At 41.7% G+C, this 18,825-nt stretch overlaps 1 protein-coding gene across 4 annotated transcripts in view; it reads right to left on the minus strand.

The window, feature by feature from the left end:
- PDE5A (phosphodiesterase 5A) overlaps window positions 1–18,825 on the minus strand; it is a 149,912-nt gene that overhangs the window by 18,719 nt on the left and 112,368 nt on the right. For all 4 annotated transcript variants that reach the window (XM_004747992.3, XM_004747994.3, XM_004747993.3 and 1 more), the window contains exons 12-15: window positions 17,693–17,839; window positions 12,484–12,609; window positions 10,824–10,918; window positions 2,280–2,367 (exon numbers count right to left, since the gene is read on the minus strand). In XM_004747992.3, the coding sequence (XP_004748049.1) occupies window positions 2,280–2,367; window positions 10,824–10,918; window positions 12,484–12,609; window positions 17,693–17,839 (456 nt within the window). The remainder of the gene's footprint in view (window positions 1–2,279; window positions 2,368–10,823; window positions 10,919–12,483; window positions 12,610–17,692; window positions 17,840–18,825) is intronic.

An 18,825-nucleotide genomic window follows, 5' to 3' on the forward strand; every position in this document is an offset into this window, starting at 1 on the left:
AATTTATATGGAACCAGAAAAGACCTCGAATAGCCAAAGGGATATTGAAAAAGAAAGCCAACGTTGGTGGCATCACAATTCCGGACTTCAAGCTCTATTACAAAGCTGTCATCATCAAGACAGCATGGTACTGGCACAAAAACAGACACATAGATCAATGGAACAGAATAGAGATCCCAGAAATAGACCCTCAACTCTATGGTCAACTAATCTTTGACAAAGCAGGAAAGAATGTCCAATTGAAAAAAGACAGCCTCTTCAATAAATGGTGTTGGGAAAATTGGACAGCCACATGCAGAAAAATGAAATTGGACCATTTCCTTACACCACACAGAAAAATAGACTCAAAATGGATGAAGGACCTCAATGTGAGAAAGGAATCCATCAAAATCCTTGAGGAGAACACAGGCAGCAACCTCTTCGACCTCAGCTGCAGCAACATCTTCCTAGGAACATCACCAAAGGCAAGGGAAGCAAGGGCAAAAATGAACTACTGGGATTTCATCAAGATCAAAAGCTTTTGCACAGCAAAGGAAATAGTTAACAAAATCAAAGGACAACTGACAGAATGGGAGAAGATATTTGCAAACGACATAACAGATAAAGGACTAGTGTCCAAAATCTATAAAGAACTTAGCAAACTCAACACCCAAAGAACAAATAATCCAATCAAGAAATGGGCAGAGGACATGAACAGACATTTCTGCAAAGAAGACATCCAGATGGCCAACAGACACATGAAAAAGTGCTCCATATCACTCAGCATCAGGGAAATACAAATCAAAACCACAATGAGATATCACCTCACACCAGTCAGAATGGCTAAAATCAACAAGTCAGGAAATGACAGATGCTGGCGAGGATGCAGAGAAAGGGGAACCCTCCTACACTGTTGGTGGGAATGCAAGCTGGTGTAACCACTCTGGAAAACAGCATGGAGGTTCCTCAAAATGTTGAAAATAGAACTGCCCTATGACCCAGCAACTGCACTACTTGGTATTTACCCTAAAGATACGAACGTAGTGATCCGAAGGGGCACGTGCACCCGAATGTTTATAGCAGCCATGTCCACAATAGCCAAACTATGGAAAGAACCTAGATGTCCATCAACAGATGAATGGATAAAGAAGATGTGGTATATATACACAATGGAATACTATGCAGCCATCAAAAGAAATGAAATCTTGCCATTTGCGACAACATGGATGGAACTAGAGCGTATCATGCTTAGCGAAATAAGTCAAGCAGAGAAAGACAACTATCATATGATCTCCCTGATATGAGGAAGTGGTGATGCAACATGGGGGCTTAAGTGGGTAGGAGAAGAATCAATGAAAGAAGATGGGATTGGGAGGGAGACAAACCATAAGTGACTCTTAATCTCACAAAACAAACTGAGGGTTGCTGCGGGGAGGGGGGTTGGGAGAAGGGGGGTGGGGTTATGGACATTGGGCTTTGGTGAGTGCTGTGAAGTGTGTAAACCTGGCGATTCACAGACCTGTACCCCTGGGGATAAAAATATATGTTTATAAAAAATAAAAAATTTAAAAAAAAGATTATATACCATATATTGTGTTTGTTCCATGTGATAGTTATAGCTTAACTTTTTTTCTTATTATAAAGGTAATACATGCATGTAGTAGATAGTGTGAATAATGAACAAATCAAAATGAGAACATAAAAAGTATTAATAATTTAACTAGGCAGAGACAACATTTGTTAACGCTTTGGTGTACATTACTTGATTTCCCTTCATACAAGTTTGTCTAGCGTAGCATATCATATGCTTTTTTGCATTGATAAATATTCATTTAACCAAACTGTTGAACAGCTCTATTTCTTAACATAACAGTTTGTGAGTAGTCAGAATATTCAATAAAAAGAGGAACAGGCCTGGTTTTGTGAAAGCAAACCTCTGACATTTATATAAACCACTTCATTTGACCAAAAAAAAAAGGAAAAGAAAAAGAAAAAGAAAGAAAAAAAAAAGAATTAACTGCCAGCCATAAAATACTAGTTTTGTTTGTTTCTAGTTTGCAAAAACCAAACAGAGGTGAGTAACCAGATATCCTTTATCAGGGAACATTAAGACAGGCTTGGTTGTCTAGAGAAGCGAGGCTGGGAAGATCTTAAATGTTTTGGCTTTGCCTTCCTTACCCAAAAAGGAATAAAGCAGGCTCAAGAATTTATGGTGCTGGGAACACATCCAAAACTTAAAAATAAAACTGAATTTATAAAGTTCTCTTTTAAAATTCTGCCACCACAAAGTAGGTACTTACTGGGCTATTAAGAATCATCAGGCACTGGTCAAAATGATGATGTTCCATGATTGAATGGCAGTAGAGCTGAGCAAGTGGGTGTTCACTTCTGAAACAGATTTTGTTGAAGAGAGAAAAACAGATTAAAAATTACCCATTTCCCCAACATGTCAGTGTATTAGTGTCTCCTTAATGCTGGTCAATGAAAAAAGAGGGTACTGCACACAATTAACCAAACTAACAATACTCTCTTCTTTCGCCGAGGAAGAGGTTGAATTAATCTCTGTGGAATACAGTGTCAAGTTGTTCTCAAATAATCAGTGTAATTAGTGCCAGTTCAGAGTATGAACAATTTCACTGATTTTAATATTGATAAAACAGTAGAAGGAATAAGGACAAGGGACTCATTCTTCTAAACATGAAAAAAATTTCTGAAATAATTGCACCAATTCTATTTTTCAATTTCAAAACTGCAATTAGTTTAAAATCTGAGACAAACGTCAAGGTTAGTGTTTCCTCTGAAACAAGGCTGAAGGTCAGCATCTTCACACGTGCCTCCATACCCAGAGAGAGTGGACTGAGATGGAATGATCAGGCGCGAGTGAGGAAAGGCACAGAAAAGGGGCAGAGTCGGCGCACATCCCCCTTTGAAGGCAGGAAGGAGACAGATGAGTCAGAACAAGTGCCCTTTGTGGGATCCAGGTTATTTGAGTATAGGATATCCCACGAGCTCGTTCATTTGAACTTGGGGAAAACTGTGGAGATCATGTGGCTGAGTGAAGGGAGTGGGAAGGACATTCTACTCAGTTCATTATATGTAACAGGGAGTCACAAATCAAGTTCTAAAGCATGACAAGCACCGTCCTCTGCCTCATATTTCTCATGACCCCTTCACATGTGAATATGAAGCGTAATTTTCACTATTTTTTTCTTTAAAAGAAGAAGTTAGAGTTCCTGCCCAGTCTCTCTTCCTAAAATTTATAGGACAGGGGTTTATGAATTGTAAAGTACAACACAAGTGTTAGATAATACAGTGGGCCTGTTATTTCTTTATACTGCTATTTGAATCAATAATTTATGAATCATTTAATTTGAAGACAGAGAAGCTGCCCAACACTGAAGGAACGGGACACAGGAAGAAACTGAGTAGAGTCAGAGATGCTTAAGGGAAAACAGAAACAATAAAAGGGAAATGAAGGCAAGAGAACGGGCAACCTCCTCTGTTCCTGTTGTTTAATCTACCGCTGATACTGCTGACCCCAGACCTCCATTTTCTGTGCTGTTTTAACCTTTCCAAGTCAACTCCTGCCTGCTTGTCTTTGCTTCTTCCACATTTAGTGAGTTGTATGATGGACCAGACACTGTGCTTATCATCAGACAACAGGAAGACAATAGATGAAGTAAAATGAGCAGATTTATTAAAAAGAGAGAGAAAGAGATTTGCTGAAATCGAAACTGGAGATGACTGGAAGTTAGTTAGGAGACTACTGGGAAGCTAGCAGTCCCAGTTCTAGTAATGTTGGTATAAGACAGCCCAGACTCGGGTGACGGAATCCTGCATATTGAGAAGCAGAATTACCTGAAAACTGTTTAGGAGGTAGTAGGAGTTGGCATGAATCCCAATGTGAGGACCCAGCAGGGATGATGGTTGGGGGAAAGGATGCCTGCCAAGTGTCTGCCTTCTCATTTACCGACAGAGGGAAAGAGGGAGAGAATGATCAGGGATGGGGCATGAAGGAGGGTAAGGTTTCTAGCCGAGGGTTGGATCTGTTGATTTTAAGGTGCCTGAGGCCTAGAAAGTACTCGGTCTGTAGTCGGGTCTGGGCTGGAGATGCAGACTTGGAACGCATCAGCCCACATAGGTAATAGTCCGCGTCCCATTCTGGATGGGCCGCTGCTGAGGACCGGAGGGCCCAGGGTAAACAGAATTATGGCCTCCCTTCTGTACGTTCTCTACTTTGGCCACAACCTTTTCTCACCACTCAGACCAGCTATGCTGAAGCCAGCTTCAACAGGGCAATTGCAGCCTTCCCCATTCCTTTCACTTCTAGAATATCTGCTTATTTTCATTTATGTAAGAAATCCAGGGACATATGGTATTAGTTTAATGTCCATTTTGTTCTGCCTGTTGTTTACTGTTTATACGTCTATTACCTTGTTAGACTGTAAACCTCTTGAACTTGGTCAGATCTGTTTTCCCTAATGATAATAATTAACATTTACTGAGAGCCTCGAACATGTCAGGCACTGTTGTACTAAGTAGTTTATATTTAATTTTTATTTAATATGGGACATTTCCGTTCTCCACATCCAAATCCTCAGCCCAGGTCTGACTCCAGCCCCTGGTGCAGCATTGAGTTTCATGTGAGATTTAACAGACCCCCTGCAGGGGTTGACTAGGAGAAGCTCTGCCTTCTAGAAGGTTCGTGGCCACCCCACCATGAGTCCCTCTTGACTCTGCCCGAAGCTCTCTGCCCTCACAGCTGGTGTCCACGGGAACTCTCGTGTGGCACCCCCACGTGTTGAGCCTAGGGGATGGAAGAGTTAAGGTCCACAGAGGTCATTTTTGACCAATGGGGCACGGGAGCTTGTGGACGGCTGCCCCTCTCTGCTCTGTCCCTGTCCATATAAACAGTTCTGGGTCTCATTTCCTAAGACTTCTCCAAAGCACCTGGCAGGACGGAGCCCCAGCTTCCTGGATGGGTGGACAGCTGGTAGCTCATCCTTCCCTTGGCTTCTCCTTCCCTGTTTCCCACCCGCCGGCCTGCGTTCCTGCTCCCTGGGGACCACATATACAAATAAGCTGTGTGCACACCAGCGTTCATGTCAGGCTGTGCCCTCCCGGCGGGACCCAGGCCTAGACCTCTCTAAAATGGGCATTTTAGCATTTATTTTTTAGACAACCAAGAGATCGGAGGGATTATCTAACTTGTTCAAGGTCAATATAAATGGCCGAGCTGGGATTCGAACACATCCCCTCACCACGTCACGCTGGCCCAGGACCCCACAAGCACTTTGCATACAGCAGCTGCTCACGGACCTAGTTAGAAGCCAGACCAGAAATGCAATTACGAGGCCGCAATGCAAACAAGTTTAAAATGCTGAGCGCACATCACATTTTTAGACAATGCAGAAAGGACTGTTTCATATTAGAAAAACTTCTCAGGGTGTGGGAGAGATGAATGTAAATTATGTGTGTTTGTCTTTACTTACGTTCTAAAAATAAGGATTTATGAATCAATAAAAGGGTGACAAATGCCCCAAGTTTCCTGTTTATAAAAATATTCATGGACACCCCTGTATTCTACATCCCATTGCTTTCCACTCTTTCAAATACAAGGCTGTGCTTCTTTCTGTGAGATCCTGTCAGAGGGACCTGTGTAAGCCCCCACCGCCACCGAATGTTATGCCCCCACTGAAGGCAGTGAGCAGTACGGACTGGACACCCTCCCACGTTTTCCTCTTGTCCTGCAGTCGTCTGTCCATCTCTGAGAGCGGTGTTAGGATGTCAGTGTCCAAATCAGAATGATGTTCTAGAAATAGAAAGCCTCAGAAATCAATAGAAAGTGTAAGCTCTGTGAGAAAAACAATGCCTGCTGCCCTAGGATTCCTTTTTATAGACTCTTCACACGCCCTGCTTCTGCTTCTCGTCCAGGTGGATGGCTCTGAGCTCGGATCTCTTCCCTGCTCTTGGTAAGCCCTGTCAGCCCCACCGAGTTCTTTACTTCCCACGTTCTCTCCGAATCATCGCTGCTGTATTTGAGTGGCTGGGGGTCATTTTACCTTCACATTCTCTGTGATCACATTAGATGCCACAGATGTTCAAGCTCATGACTCGTTGGGTCTTTGGACCCGCATTCTTTGACTACCTTGACCCCACGTATAGTCTCTGTTCACGTCAATGATCCGTGCGCCCTTCTTTGTTCTACAGCTGTGAGGTGCTGCCAGATGCACTATTTCTGCTGTGGCCTGCTCCATGTCCCACCATGGGACGAAGCAAGATCCTGAATTCAAATGTATGTCCTTAATAGTATCCCCATTTGAAAATGCTAAGATTAGGGCACCTGGGTGACCCAGCTGGTTAAGTGTCTGCCTTTGGCTCCAGTCATGATCTCAGGGGCCCGGGATCGAGTCTCATGTCAGGATCCCTGCTCAGCTGGGAGTCTGCTTCTCCTTCTGTCTCCGCCCCAGCCCCTGCTTGTGCTCTGGTGCTCTCTCTTACTCTCTTTCTCTCAAATAAATAATAATATCCTTACAAAAAAGAAAAAAAAGAAAGAAAGTGCTAAAAGCTGGAGAGTATCTACTCTGTGCTGGGTACTGTTCCAAGTCCTTTACATTTATTTATACTCCTTAATCCTTGTTAAAACAGAACAAACTGCAAGACAGATACTGTCATTATTCCATTGCACAGAGAAGGAAATAGAGAGAGGGATATTAAATGACTCACTCAAGGTCAGATGGAGTCAGTGTTTGCTTTTGCACCCAGGCGTCTGGCTCGAGCCAGCCTTTAACCACGGTAACCATCATAGCCACTGCGGGGTAGTCTAAGGACTAACTGAACTCATGTATATAAAGGACTAAAGAGTTCCCAGTGCCACATGGTAAGGGCCATAATAAGTGTTAACTTCTATTATTATGATTATTATTAGACAGTGACATTAGGACTCCTTGAACTAGCAGTTCTTGCAATATTGAGAGACTCTAGTCTCTCAAGCCCTCCACCCTAATAGGGAGCAATCTCATTTCTGGCTAATAGAAACTCTACCCAGCTGAACTTCACAAAGGGTGATTCCTGTGCTGTCTGCCCTGGTGAGGCCCTCGGAGCCCGCTGACCATCTACTGTCCGCATGCGGGCCTGGACTCCAGCTCACTGCCATTCCTCTGCTAGAGTCAGGGAGACCAGGGCACAGACCCAGGACGCAGACATGGTCTGATTATGGTTACCAGGAAACTCTTTTATTCTGGTTTTACAGAAACTTGGCAAAAAAGAAAAAACCCATTCCTTTAATCATTTACCTCTTCTAAGTACCACACTATTTATTATTTTCTCCTCATTGCCAACACTCCTCCCCCTTCTGCCCTTCTCGTCCCTTCCTCCCTAAGTACACACACATGCACACACTTCCCGGTTCCTCCATTTTCATCAATGGCTCCATCGCTGTTCCAGTTTCTTGGGTCACGAGTCATGATTTCCCCCTTCCTTCATGCATATTAGCATCTGTTTTGTAGTAAATGGAAAAACACTTTTTCCTCATCTCTTCCTCCCTGTAGCCAGTATGTGAGAGGCACCATGTACGCAGCAGCTGTTCGAGCCTCTGGGCTGAACTCCGTGCTCCCAATTATTACCCACTGCACCTTGTGTCTGATGTTCAGTCATCCTTCCTTCCTCAGCAAGGTCCTTATGACTCACTGCAAAGGCTCCTGGTATCTTCACTCTACCACAGCTCGAGCTTGCTGCTTAGTTTTATAGCTCTCCCTCCAAGGGGCCGCTACCTTCTACTTGTTCATGCTCTGACTCTCCGTCCTGGTCAGTGGAGCCTTTGGACTCTGCACTGGGCCAGCCATTGCTGTTCCCTGAGAATGCCTACCCACCTCCAAGTGTTTCTGGGCTATCTTCATTCCCTCTCCTCTCCAAATCCTACCCACATTTCAGGATCCACTTTGTCTCACTTGGTCCTTTGACTGGAGAGGGACTGCATGGGTCTTGACCCATCTCCTCTGCCGAATGCTTACAAGTCCACATTACAAAGCACCTCAGCACTTACTGGGTATTTTTCTTATATTGAGCACCACCATTTCATGAGACTTTGAAAATTACTTAATTACAGGAACCACATTTTATACTTCACAGCTCTCTTTCTGCCTCACAAAGTGCTGGGCCCTAGTAATTGCCCATTAGCAGGCTGCCTAAAAGGTAGGACACTTTCACTTATTCTTTTATAAAATACCAAACTCGAATCTAACCAAATAAATGCATCCACAACAGTCTTCTTATATTGACTGCCGGCCTAATGCAAGAGGATTTCAACATGAGCCGAGGGTCACGCTGTGCTTTCTCTAGTAGGTGTCTGTGACGTTTTGTCCCCATTACTGCCTGTTTTTAAAATAACAATTTAATATCTATCACAAACCACTCTCGGTTTTACCCACCCAAATGGGAGAAGAAAGCACAGCAGTGAACTCTTCCTCCAAATATTTCAGTGGCACACTTGTGGCTCTCTTCACAATGACAGTTTTCCTAATCAAGGAAGCCATCAAAGGACCAAATAATGGATCAAAACATGGTTTCCTATATATCTTACTTCAAATTAATTTTCTGAAAAGATGTTCAAGAAGAACGAATGACAGGAGAAGTTCAGTTTCTAACTTCAGTACGACATGAGTGCTTTCCATCTTTTTGATATATTAGTTTCAGTTCTGTGCCTTCTCTGACTGTAATGGTTTTCTTCATGTAGTGTTTGGTACTGACGAGAATGGACATGGTACCCCTTTTTACAAGTTAGCTCTATAAGGGAATGTTTATGGTACTCTTATTCCCCCAAGAGTCCCCTGGTTATGAAAATCCTCCTGAAGTATTACTCGTTCACCACTAAGGAAAGAAAAAAAAAAAAAGCAATATCCCTGGAAAATTCTTGGTTTCCTCTACTCAAACCACAGAGATGTAGGAAGAAATAAAAATCTCTGAAACTCCTTTAGCTTTTCTTCTTAAAGTTATTCTTACTTGGTGGAAGTCTGCTTTGTGGGGTGTGTGGAGGCAAGACTCCAGTCTCTGAATTTTTCCCAGGACTCTTTTTTTTTTTTTTTTAAGAGAAGATGACGTTTCTCCAGATGTTTTTCCGGGTAATTATTTTTAAATAAACAAAGGAAAAAATAGCTGAGTGTTTTTTTCACTCTAAAGCAGGGCAACATGCATCTTAAAGCCAACCAGAAACTAATAATATTACGTTCAGCTTTGAGGTATGGAGGCAATATACACCACTGTCTTGGATCTTCTGGCTGTGTTTGACCCACAATAACATCTTTCCATGTCGTTTTTCCTTTTTGTAATTACTCCCGTGTCAACATGAGGCTCAGGAGCACGATCGCATGGCAGAGCACATAGGACAAAGGACATGGCATCCAGCCTGTTCTCCAAAACGTTTCCTCCTTAAGTTCAGATCTTAAAGAGGAAAGAGCCAGTCTCTGACAGTTGGGCAAGAGCTTGCCATCTTTTCCCATCAAAGGTCAGCAGAGGACACGGTGGCCGCATCACTACAATTCTTGTTATATGAAGTTTTCCGTTTATTTAGATAAAGGGAATGTGACTCGAGAGCTCTCTGAAATTCCCTCGAGATATCAGACATCTGGAACTTCCTTAAGGGGTCTCCCCATTTGCTGCCTCACTTGCATACCTAAAGAAATGCTCAGTAGTAAGAGATGTTGCCATTAAGATGTAGGCTTCTTAACTATGTTGCTATGAGTAAATAAACATGTCCCAGTGGCTCAAAAATCTAAGTGATGTCACCTTTATCATCTCATTTGTTATTGCAAATGTTACTTAAGGATGGCCCAGGAGGGAGGAGCCTGAAATGCTTGTCTCCAGTTAGTATCTGCTATGAAAAGCAGCCAAAAAGCAGGCTTTTGATGTTGACAGGACCATCACTAGCATCTGTTGCTAAGAATTAACACTTAAATACACAAGGTGCATTCCACCCGCTATCAATACATGTTAGCTCTTAAAACTCACATCAACCCTATGAGGTAGGTAAGCTATTATCGCCATCATATAGACCGGGAAATTGAAGCACAGAGAAATCAGCTCCATTGCCCAAGGTCACACGGGAAACATGTGGCATAGTGAGGGTCTGCATCCTGTCTGACTGCAGGCCCCAAATTGTCTTCTCTAAGACCAACAGCCCCCTTCTACTGGGTGCTCACTAAGTACTCAGGATCGAGCTAAGCACTTTTTAGATATCATCTTCTCTATTTCAGGGTAAAATTCTATCGTTTTTGAACTGGTCTTAATATATTGTTTCCTAATGAAGCTCTTAAGCTGGGTATACATAAACCAAAGCAACACTCTTGGTAATTATCTCGTGAAAGATGATTCTCAACACAATGTTTTTTTGAATTTCAGGCCAGAAATGTTACCAACACAATATTGGATTTAGTTTTTTTTTTTTTTTCCCATTTCACTTAAGTAAAACCAGAGTATGTTATGGGGCCTCAATCAATTGAAATCTGGTACCATCAAATTTTGCTGCGGTTTTACTTTAAAAAAGACGGCCCTAGGGGCGCCTGTGTGGCTCAGTCGGTTAAGCGTCTGCCTTCAGTTCAGGTCATGATCTCATGGGTCCAGGGATGCGCACCGCCCCCCCACCCAGCTGGGCTCCCTGCTCAGTGGGGAGTCTGCTTCTCCCTCTCCCTCTGCTCCTCCTCACTGCTTGTGCTCTCTCTCACGTGCTCATGCTTTCTCCCCCAAATAAGTAAGTAAGTAAGTAAGTAAGTAAATAAATAAATAAAAAAAGACAGCCCTCCGATTTAATAGAAACATTTTCTTCTTTAGCTGGGGAAAAGGCGCCTTACCGCTGGATGTAAGAGTTATTCACACCCCGGTGGTCCAAGTCATGGCTGAGAGCCGCGATGAGCAGCGCAAGGATCTCCAGGTCAGTCAGCTTGCTCTGCTCCACCGGAGATGTCCGCGGAAAGAAAGAGAAAGACCACTTGGTGAGTTTCATTATTCTACCTCTGTTCACAAATCACGTGCTTGTTTTTCCGGGTGCTTTCCGCACTTAGGGTCACAAAGGACTCGGCCTAGAATCCTATTCTGCAGGGAATTAGCGGTACTTTGTCTTCAGAAGGGGATTATTATAAACGTCATTTATGCACACAAAAAGGGGAAGTGCCTCAAGCAATCGATCATCAGTCCACCTACGGTAAAATAGCATTAACTCTTCATTCTCTACATCTATGTGGAATCATTAAAATAAACTTTAACTAATTGCTGTCTGCCTTCCAGCTGCCTGCGGATTCTGCTGCGCTCGCTCTGCTGGTGACTGCTGGATCCTCAAGGAACAGAGACAATGTGAATATTAAGCAAAACAATACATAAAAAAGAGGACTAGAAATGAAAAATCTGGCCTTAAAAGGTTGCACAATATGTTGCAAAGCCAAATAGAGGTTATTTTGGTAATATCTGTCATTTGTATTATTTATCCTGCTGGTCTCCTTCATCAGTAAAAAAACAAAGTCGAATTCATTATCAGCTCCACTTTGCTGGAAACTCTCAACACTCTATATAGTATGTTTATAAGATTAGACAAAATCATCATTTTGTTATTCTTCATAAAAAGCACGGACAGTCTTCAGCTGTATAATCCTGATGACCTTTCCACAGTTCAAAATAAGTAGATCCTATTTTTTTAAATAAATGTTTGCTATGGCAGGGAAATACTACTATGGTATTTCATATGGCCTCTTAGACAACAACTCCTTCTTTTAGCTCTAGCCAGTTAAAATGTGCTCCCTATGGAAAGAGAGACAAAGAATAACATTTTTAGAAATTACTTAAAAAAAAAAAAAAAGCATGGAAGCTCTGAATGAAAATCAGTTATTTGATGGATGCCTGGAATCACCTACCTAGAAGAACTATTCAAGTCCCAATGAAGTTAGAACCTAAGACAGAGTTATGGATAAAATATGGCCTGGAAAGGAACGAATTACTTGAATGCTTTCTGTGTTGATCTTCCTTGTACACAGTCTCTGGTCAATGTAGATGATATTAAAACCCTTTCCGTGAGATGCGACTTAACAAAATTTAACTGAGTGCTCCAGAGAAAATGTGATAGAGAACACTGGAATTTGCTATGAAGCCACTTGAGTGGTTCTGCAGGAATTCTACTATGGAGCAGATTGAATGGGAACACGAGAAATTTGATACTTTTTCTTATAGAAGAAAATTCTTCTGGAGAAAATATTTGCCCAAAGACTATTAAATTTAACATGAAGTTATTTTAAAGATTTTTAAAAATAGGCCTTTATGTACTGCATATAGAAGAAAATTAATAACTAAGTATTTTGCCATGCTAGTCTTCTTCTACTGACAAGATGTCATTTATTTTGTAAGTGGCAACAAATATTATTCCAGTCATCGTTACTGATTGCATACTAAAAAAAGAAAGAATATGCTGTAGATTTTACTACCAAAGCAAGAAGTCTTAAATATAAGAATGGCTCTAAAAAGTACCTGAATCTTGCCTGCTTTTAGAGCAGCAAACATGCACTGAGCTGTATTAAAGGCGTGTCTCCAATTATGATAGGCAACATTCTTCCGATAATTCTTCTTAACACTTAAAATCCACCTGCAAAGAACCTTTAGGAAACAAAGCATAAGTAGTAAAAATACTTGCTAATATCACACGTTTACTATGTTCCAGGCACTGCACAAAGCCTTCACCGCTAACCCTCAGGATTCTGGGGGAGGCACTACTACTCAGATAATTTCACAGATGAGGAAATGAACATTCAGAGTGGTAACTCGCCCAAGGTCACGATGCTTGTAAAGGGAGGGGTTAAAATTCAAACTTGAATAGTCTGACTTCAGAGCCCACCATGTTGACCACCATGCTAACTAAACAAGATGTAAAATATAAGAGAGCCCTAAGGAAGGTATTTTTTGCATAGGTAGGGAGGGCACTGACGAGCTTTTTAAAAGATATCGTGTTCATGTGCCAGCAGGAGAATCCAAATAGATAACTATGTATGGATTCACTTTTAGAGAGTCATGGAAATAGTGGCTCTCAAGTTCTTCTCACGTTCCTGGTTTTTCGTTCTTTAAAGGTATTGGGTGCAAGGCTGTGCAGATGGGTTGGGGGCTGAGACACAAAGCACATGGCCAAGCACAGAATAGAGCTCCCAAGTCCTGAGACAATCAGCAGGTCTTTTGTCCCTTTTAAACTATGTTTAAGTATTCAGGCAGAGTTACTGCTTGGTTACCAAGAAGTAATTTTTAAAAATATATATGCAAAATAAAGCCCTGGGGTCCCCGTGAAAAAGATTTATTTTAAAAGATGGGAAAAAAGACAGACTTCAGAAAAATCTCAAAAGCTGGGTTTAATTCAATTTCTGAGTAGTGTATTCAACAAAATCCCCAGAGACTCTTGGGCCCTAAGCATGGTTATTTTTTGTTTGTGTTAGCATCAGAGTCTGTCTCTCTTCAATTCTGAATGATTTACTATACTTTGGGGGATCTGTAAAAATAAATATGTGCTTCTTCCTACGTATATCACTGGAGATACTTCAAACACAAAGAGCATTGCCCTGGGGTATGGAAAAAGTACCAGGCAAAAGAACGTTGCTCTAACAATATGCAACACAGAATGACTGGCTGCAGAAGCAGGCCAAAAACAAGGTTCCTTCTTTGTTGGTAGAAATTGCTTATACAGGATTTGGTGGAAAATGAGTGCTTTCATAACCCTCTTTTTCTTTTTCGGTCTTTTTGTTCCTGTTCTCTAACGCAGTTCACAGGGAGTTCTGGTAACAAGCAACTAGAATGTCCCCTAGCTCTTGCAGCTCCAAGTCACCTAACTCAGCAGAGGATTTCTGTGTGCCTAAGACGGGCGTCCATTAATCCCAAGTCCACTGCAGTTTCTTTCATCATGACCATTTCTGAACAAAACCAGCTAGAAGATGATAGTTCCCTCTTATTGGCAGAATTTAAGTAAGGGCTCTGAACTTGCTTTGATGTGCTTAGAAACTATAAAGTGTTATAGAAAATTGCTGGTGATGAATTAAAGAATCAAGGAAAGTAAGCAGGAAAACCCAAGAATTTAACCTATGAATATCTCTTTACTAATCATAAATCTGTAGATATAATTAAATGGGCACATATATCATATAATGTTAAATAAAATGACTCTTTGAAATACTAATTCCTGATGGACTATTCTATTATGCTTCTAATAACATGGACCTAAGAGGACTGGGTGATCCAATGGATACAGTAGTTAGGAACTAAATTTAAGTACAGTTTTGGATTCTATTATCAGGATAATCTTTTAAAAACATGGATTTTTTGAGTACAGTTGACACACAATGTTACATTAGTTTCAGGTCACAATGTAGCAGTTCAACTTCTCTATACATCATGCTGTGCTCACCACAAGTGTAACTTCTGTCTGTCACCATACAACCTTATTACAATATCACTGTGTTTCCAATGCTGTGCTGCTTTACTCCTGTGACCATGCCATAAGTAGAAGCCTGTATCTCCTAGTCTTCTTCATCCATCTTGACCACCCCCCCAACCAACCTCCTCCTCTCTGGTAACGACCAGTTTGTTCTGTGTATTTATAGGTCTATCAGGATGTTAACAGCATTTAGGAAAATTACGGTCAGATCTCCTCAGTGCTTGGTGGATATGTCTGGCATATTTAAATCCACAATACAGTCTTCTGTACAGGATTACTGAATGATTAGGCACCAGGTGGGTTACGCTAGGGAGCATGCTCAACCCACTGATCAATCTCCAACAATGACAAAGTCTTCCTATGTCCTGAGGGGCAGACTCGAGATGCTCTGGGAGAAAGAGAAGAACCAGAAAACAGCTCAGTTTCTGTCCTCAGGAATCTCAATCAGGAGTGAAAATGATAAAAGTACACATAGAAAAGGAATAAATAAAATCGAGACCACAAACTGTCAACAGTATTCTAAGTGGTATGAAGTCAAAACTAGGGTTGAGTCAGGCTCCTAGGAAGAGAAAAGCGTGCTGTGGCAAGAAGTGGAGAAGCCTTGCAAGTGGGGCAGTCCATTCAGACTGTCCATTCACATCACATCACATCAGGCAGTCCATTCACGTCAGAGAGGAATGATGTGTAAGATGGAAGGTGGAAATAAGCATAGCACATGCAGATTTGTTCAAGTAGAGTCAAGAGTCTGTTTCAGAAGTCAGCTGGAGCAATGGCTGCCATGTTTGTAGGAGAGTAACTCAAAATTTGGAAGACAAAAAGGGACATAAAGATTTGACAGATCTTTCAGTAAGAAAGATTCTTTGTCAGGGCAGCTTCATGATGCCAACATCCTCTCCAGCAATAACATTTTAATTTTATCACCCTTAAATTACACTGAGTATTATCTCAAATAAACACAACAGGAGAGTAACTAGGGCAGGAAGGCCAATCAGAATGACTGTGGTATTCAAGTTGATGTTGGCCAGAATCAGATAGCAGTTACTCAAAAAAAAAAAAAAAAAAAAAAAAAAAAAAAAGGGAGAGTAAATGAATGAGACATTGAAGAAAAATACCTGCCAATGAACAAAAATTCAAGAAAAGGTAAGAATAAAGATTGCTAAAGAATTCTGAGTGACCAGGGCACCTGGGAGGCTTGGTCAGTTAAGCGTCTGCGTTGGGCTCAGGGCTCCCTGCTCAGCGGGGAATCTGCTTCTTCCTCTCCTCTCTCCCTCCCCGCTTGCATGCACTCTCTCTCAAATAAACAAATCATTAAAAAAAAAAAAAAAGAACTCTGATTGACTATCATCATATCCAATACTCACACGCGATCTGAAAACACAAGTTTTTAAGAAATAAGAAATCAACTTCTAAAAACTTCATAAATAAGTATAAGGATCAGATTGCTTTGTTCTGACTGGGCCCTTTCAACACATCACTGCCAGTTTAACATATGGGAAATCTCAGAACAGAAAGGGATTTGAAATGCTGTCTTGCTTTTTAAGGTCATGTAACTAGCAAGAAGCAGAACTGAGTTTCACATTTAGAACTGGCTCTAAGTGAGGTCTTTAGTCCATTAATAGAAAAGGCTTTTAAAAAGGAACCCTACAGCCTCCCGTAGAGAAATCTATGGGGTGATCAATAAGAAGCAAAAACATCACGGGAGACAGGAACACATGTGTGTACACCACATACAGTCACATTGTGGGTACACGTGTCGTTCTCACAAGACTGCCACCGGGGAAGTCACACCATTATCCCAAGTAACAGATTGTGAAACAGAGACCGTAACGGAGACCGTAAGAGAGTAATTGCTTAAAGAAACAAGAGTGAATGACCGGTAGAGCTAGAACTCACAATCCATCATTTTTCTACTCTTCTCATGTTATCTGAATTTCAAACAGGGGCAATAACCACTGAAAAGTGTTCCTGAGAGCTTCCTGAAATGATCACATAATATGATGTCCCTCCATCAACATGAAGAGTGGATATTATGAGTCCAGAGATGGTCATTCTTTGTTTTCACCCAAGAGTCACGCCAACTTTGGCTACATTTAAGAAAGAATACCCCAAGAATTCCATCCATGGCTCTGTGTTCACCTAGCAGCATGAGGCCTTCCTTTTCATTCCCAGCTGTGAGGCTTTTGAGAGCAAGGACAATTCTCTGCTGAAATGAAGACTTAGCATGGTGTTGGGTACACTGTATACATTAATAAGGCTTCATTTTATGAATCTGTGGATTGCAAAATAGTCGAGACCTTCAAGGTATTTACATTTCCAGACAGGAAATCTGTATAAGACTAGAAATCTGATGGACCCGAAAAAAAATTAACTTTCAAGGCAAATTATTACATTTTCTTCCCCAAACAATCCTTTCTCTTCTCCCTTATTCTTCGATGCTATACACATAGCTATCCCCTGGTATCTCCAGATGGGTATTAGAAGATACTGATTGAGGGGCACCTGGGTGGCTCAGTGGGTTAAGCCGCTGCCTTCAGCTCAGGTCATGATCTCAGGGTCTTGGGATCGAGTCCCGCATCGGGCTCTCTGCTCAGCGGGGAGCCCGCTTCCCTCTCTCTCTCTCTGCCTGCCTCTCCATCTACTTGTGATTTCTCTCTGTCAAATAAATAAATAAAATCTTTAAAAAAAAAAAGAAGATACTGATTGAAGTCCTGTTGTTTTCTGAGAGGTGACTAAAGTAATTGGCAGGGGTTAAAATCAGTTTTCATCCCCCTCCCAACATGGGTAACCCCTGTTCAAACCACAGGCTTGGCCTCACATCAAGGCCTGGAGTCCCTCATTTCCAAAGGAGTTCACTGTGTTTTGGTCCTTCTCTGAACCATACCGTGTTATCATAACCTCTGGGATCGGATCAGGTTACTTCCCTGTTTACAACTCCTCAGTGACTCACCATTATTTTCAGGATAAAATCCACATTCCTCTGACTAGCTCACAGGGATATATATGACCCCCCCCACCCCCCACCCTGGCCGCAGCCCCAGCCCCACTCGCTCCTCCTGCCTTTGCTCTCCCTATTCTTCAACTAGGTGCTTGACAAATAGTAAGAAACCAGTAAATGTCGTTTTCTTTAAAAATCTCAGGTAGGCATTAGGTGACAGTGTATTGATTAATTCTCTCTCTCTCTCTCTCTCTCTCACACACACACACACACACACGCACACGCACGCTGTCTCTCTCTCTCTCCTCCAAAGGACATGACTGTATTCTTACCTCATGTTTCATCTGGAAGTTCTGCACAAGGTTGAGGTCAGTGAACATCCGAATTGTGCACAGTGCCGTTTCTAGGTCAGACAGCTCAAAGTCACTGAAGCTGAAGTCAGTAATTTTAAGTGTCTGAGCAGATGGTACCACAGCGGCCTTAGGTAAGACAAGAACAAAATGAAGTGGAACTGTTAATTTTTTAAAGCAGCAGTGATTCACAAAGTTTTCTCACTTTACTATAGGGAAATAGCAAAGGTTTTTAAGAAATAACCTTATTTTAAACTTTTTCTTTTTAAAGTATACCCTAGAAATCTTTGGATAAAAGAGCTACTTTTATTTTTTGTTTTGTTTTGTTTTAAAATGAGTCACTTGGGGGTAACAAATATGGTTCCAGGTAGGTTATGTGGAGGAGAGAGGGTGGCTGCCCGGAGGTTGTACCTAGAACAGTAAGCAGAACTAAGGACTCCAAGGATCTGGCCCCTTCATACCTCCCCCCAGTCTCAGTCATTCAACAGATAGTTATGGAGGAATTATTCTGGCCTTAACCTAGTACTATGAGCTGGGGATCAGGTAGGGAGCAAGACAGTGATAATGTTCTAAGTATTTTCTGATTAATTGGCAAGACAATCTTACTCAGCAGATACTCTAGCTCTATTTTTCAGGTACAGAAGCTTAAGCACAAGGAGGCTAGCTGCCTTACCCAGAATGGCTCTGCTGGTTAATCCAGGCAGACTATCCTACTTTCAGATCTGACACAATCTCTACTGTGGAGATGAACAGAACCCACTTCACTCAAGCCTGATCATAAGACTCACCCAGGGTGCCCATAAAAAAAAAAGCAAAAAAAAAAAAAAAACTCATTGATTCTGATTCAGTAAATCTGGGATGGGTCTTGAGAAGTCAGTTTTATTTTCTGGAGAGGAAACTCTTTTTTAATTAATACCTTTGGTTTTGAATTGATAATCATTTAATTGTAGTAAACACTTGTAATTTCTTCAAATATACCTCTTTTCATCATTGTTCATTTGTACCTCCAGCTTCTCCTACAAAGCACCTGCTCCCTTCAACTGAACTGATGGACTCCTTTAAGGCACAGCTCGCATCCAAAGAAAAGTTAATTGCCCTTCAGTGCAGACCCCACT

The sequence above is a fragment of the Mustela putorius genome, unplaced genomic scaffold (assembly GCF_011764305.1).
Source record: "Mustela putorius furo isolate JIRA1106 unplaced genomic scaffold, ASM1176430v1.1 tig00000721_pilon_pilon_pilon, whole genome shotgun sequence".
NCBI classification, from domain to species: Eukaryota; Metazoa; Chordata; class Mammalia; order Carnivora; family Mustelidae; genus Mustela; species Mustela putorius.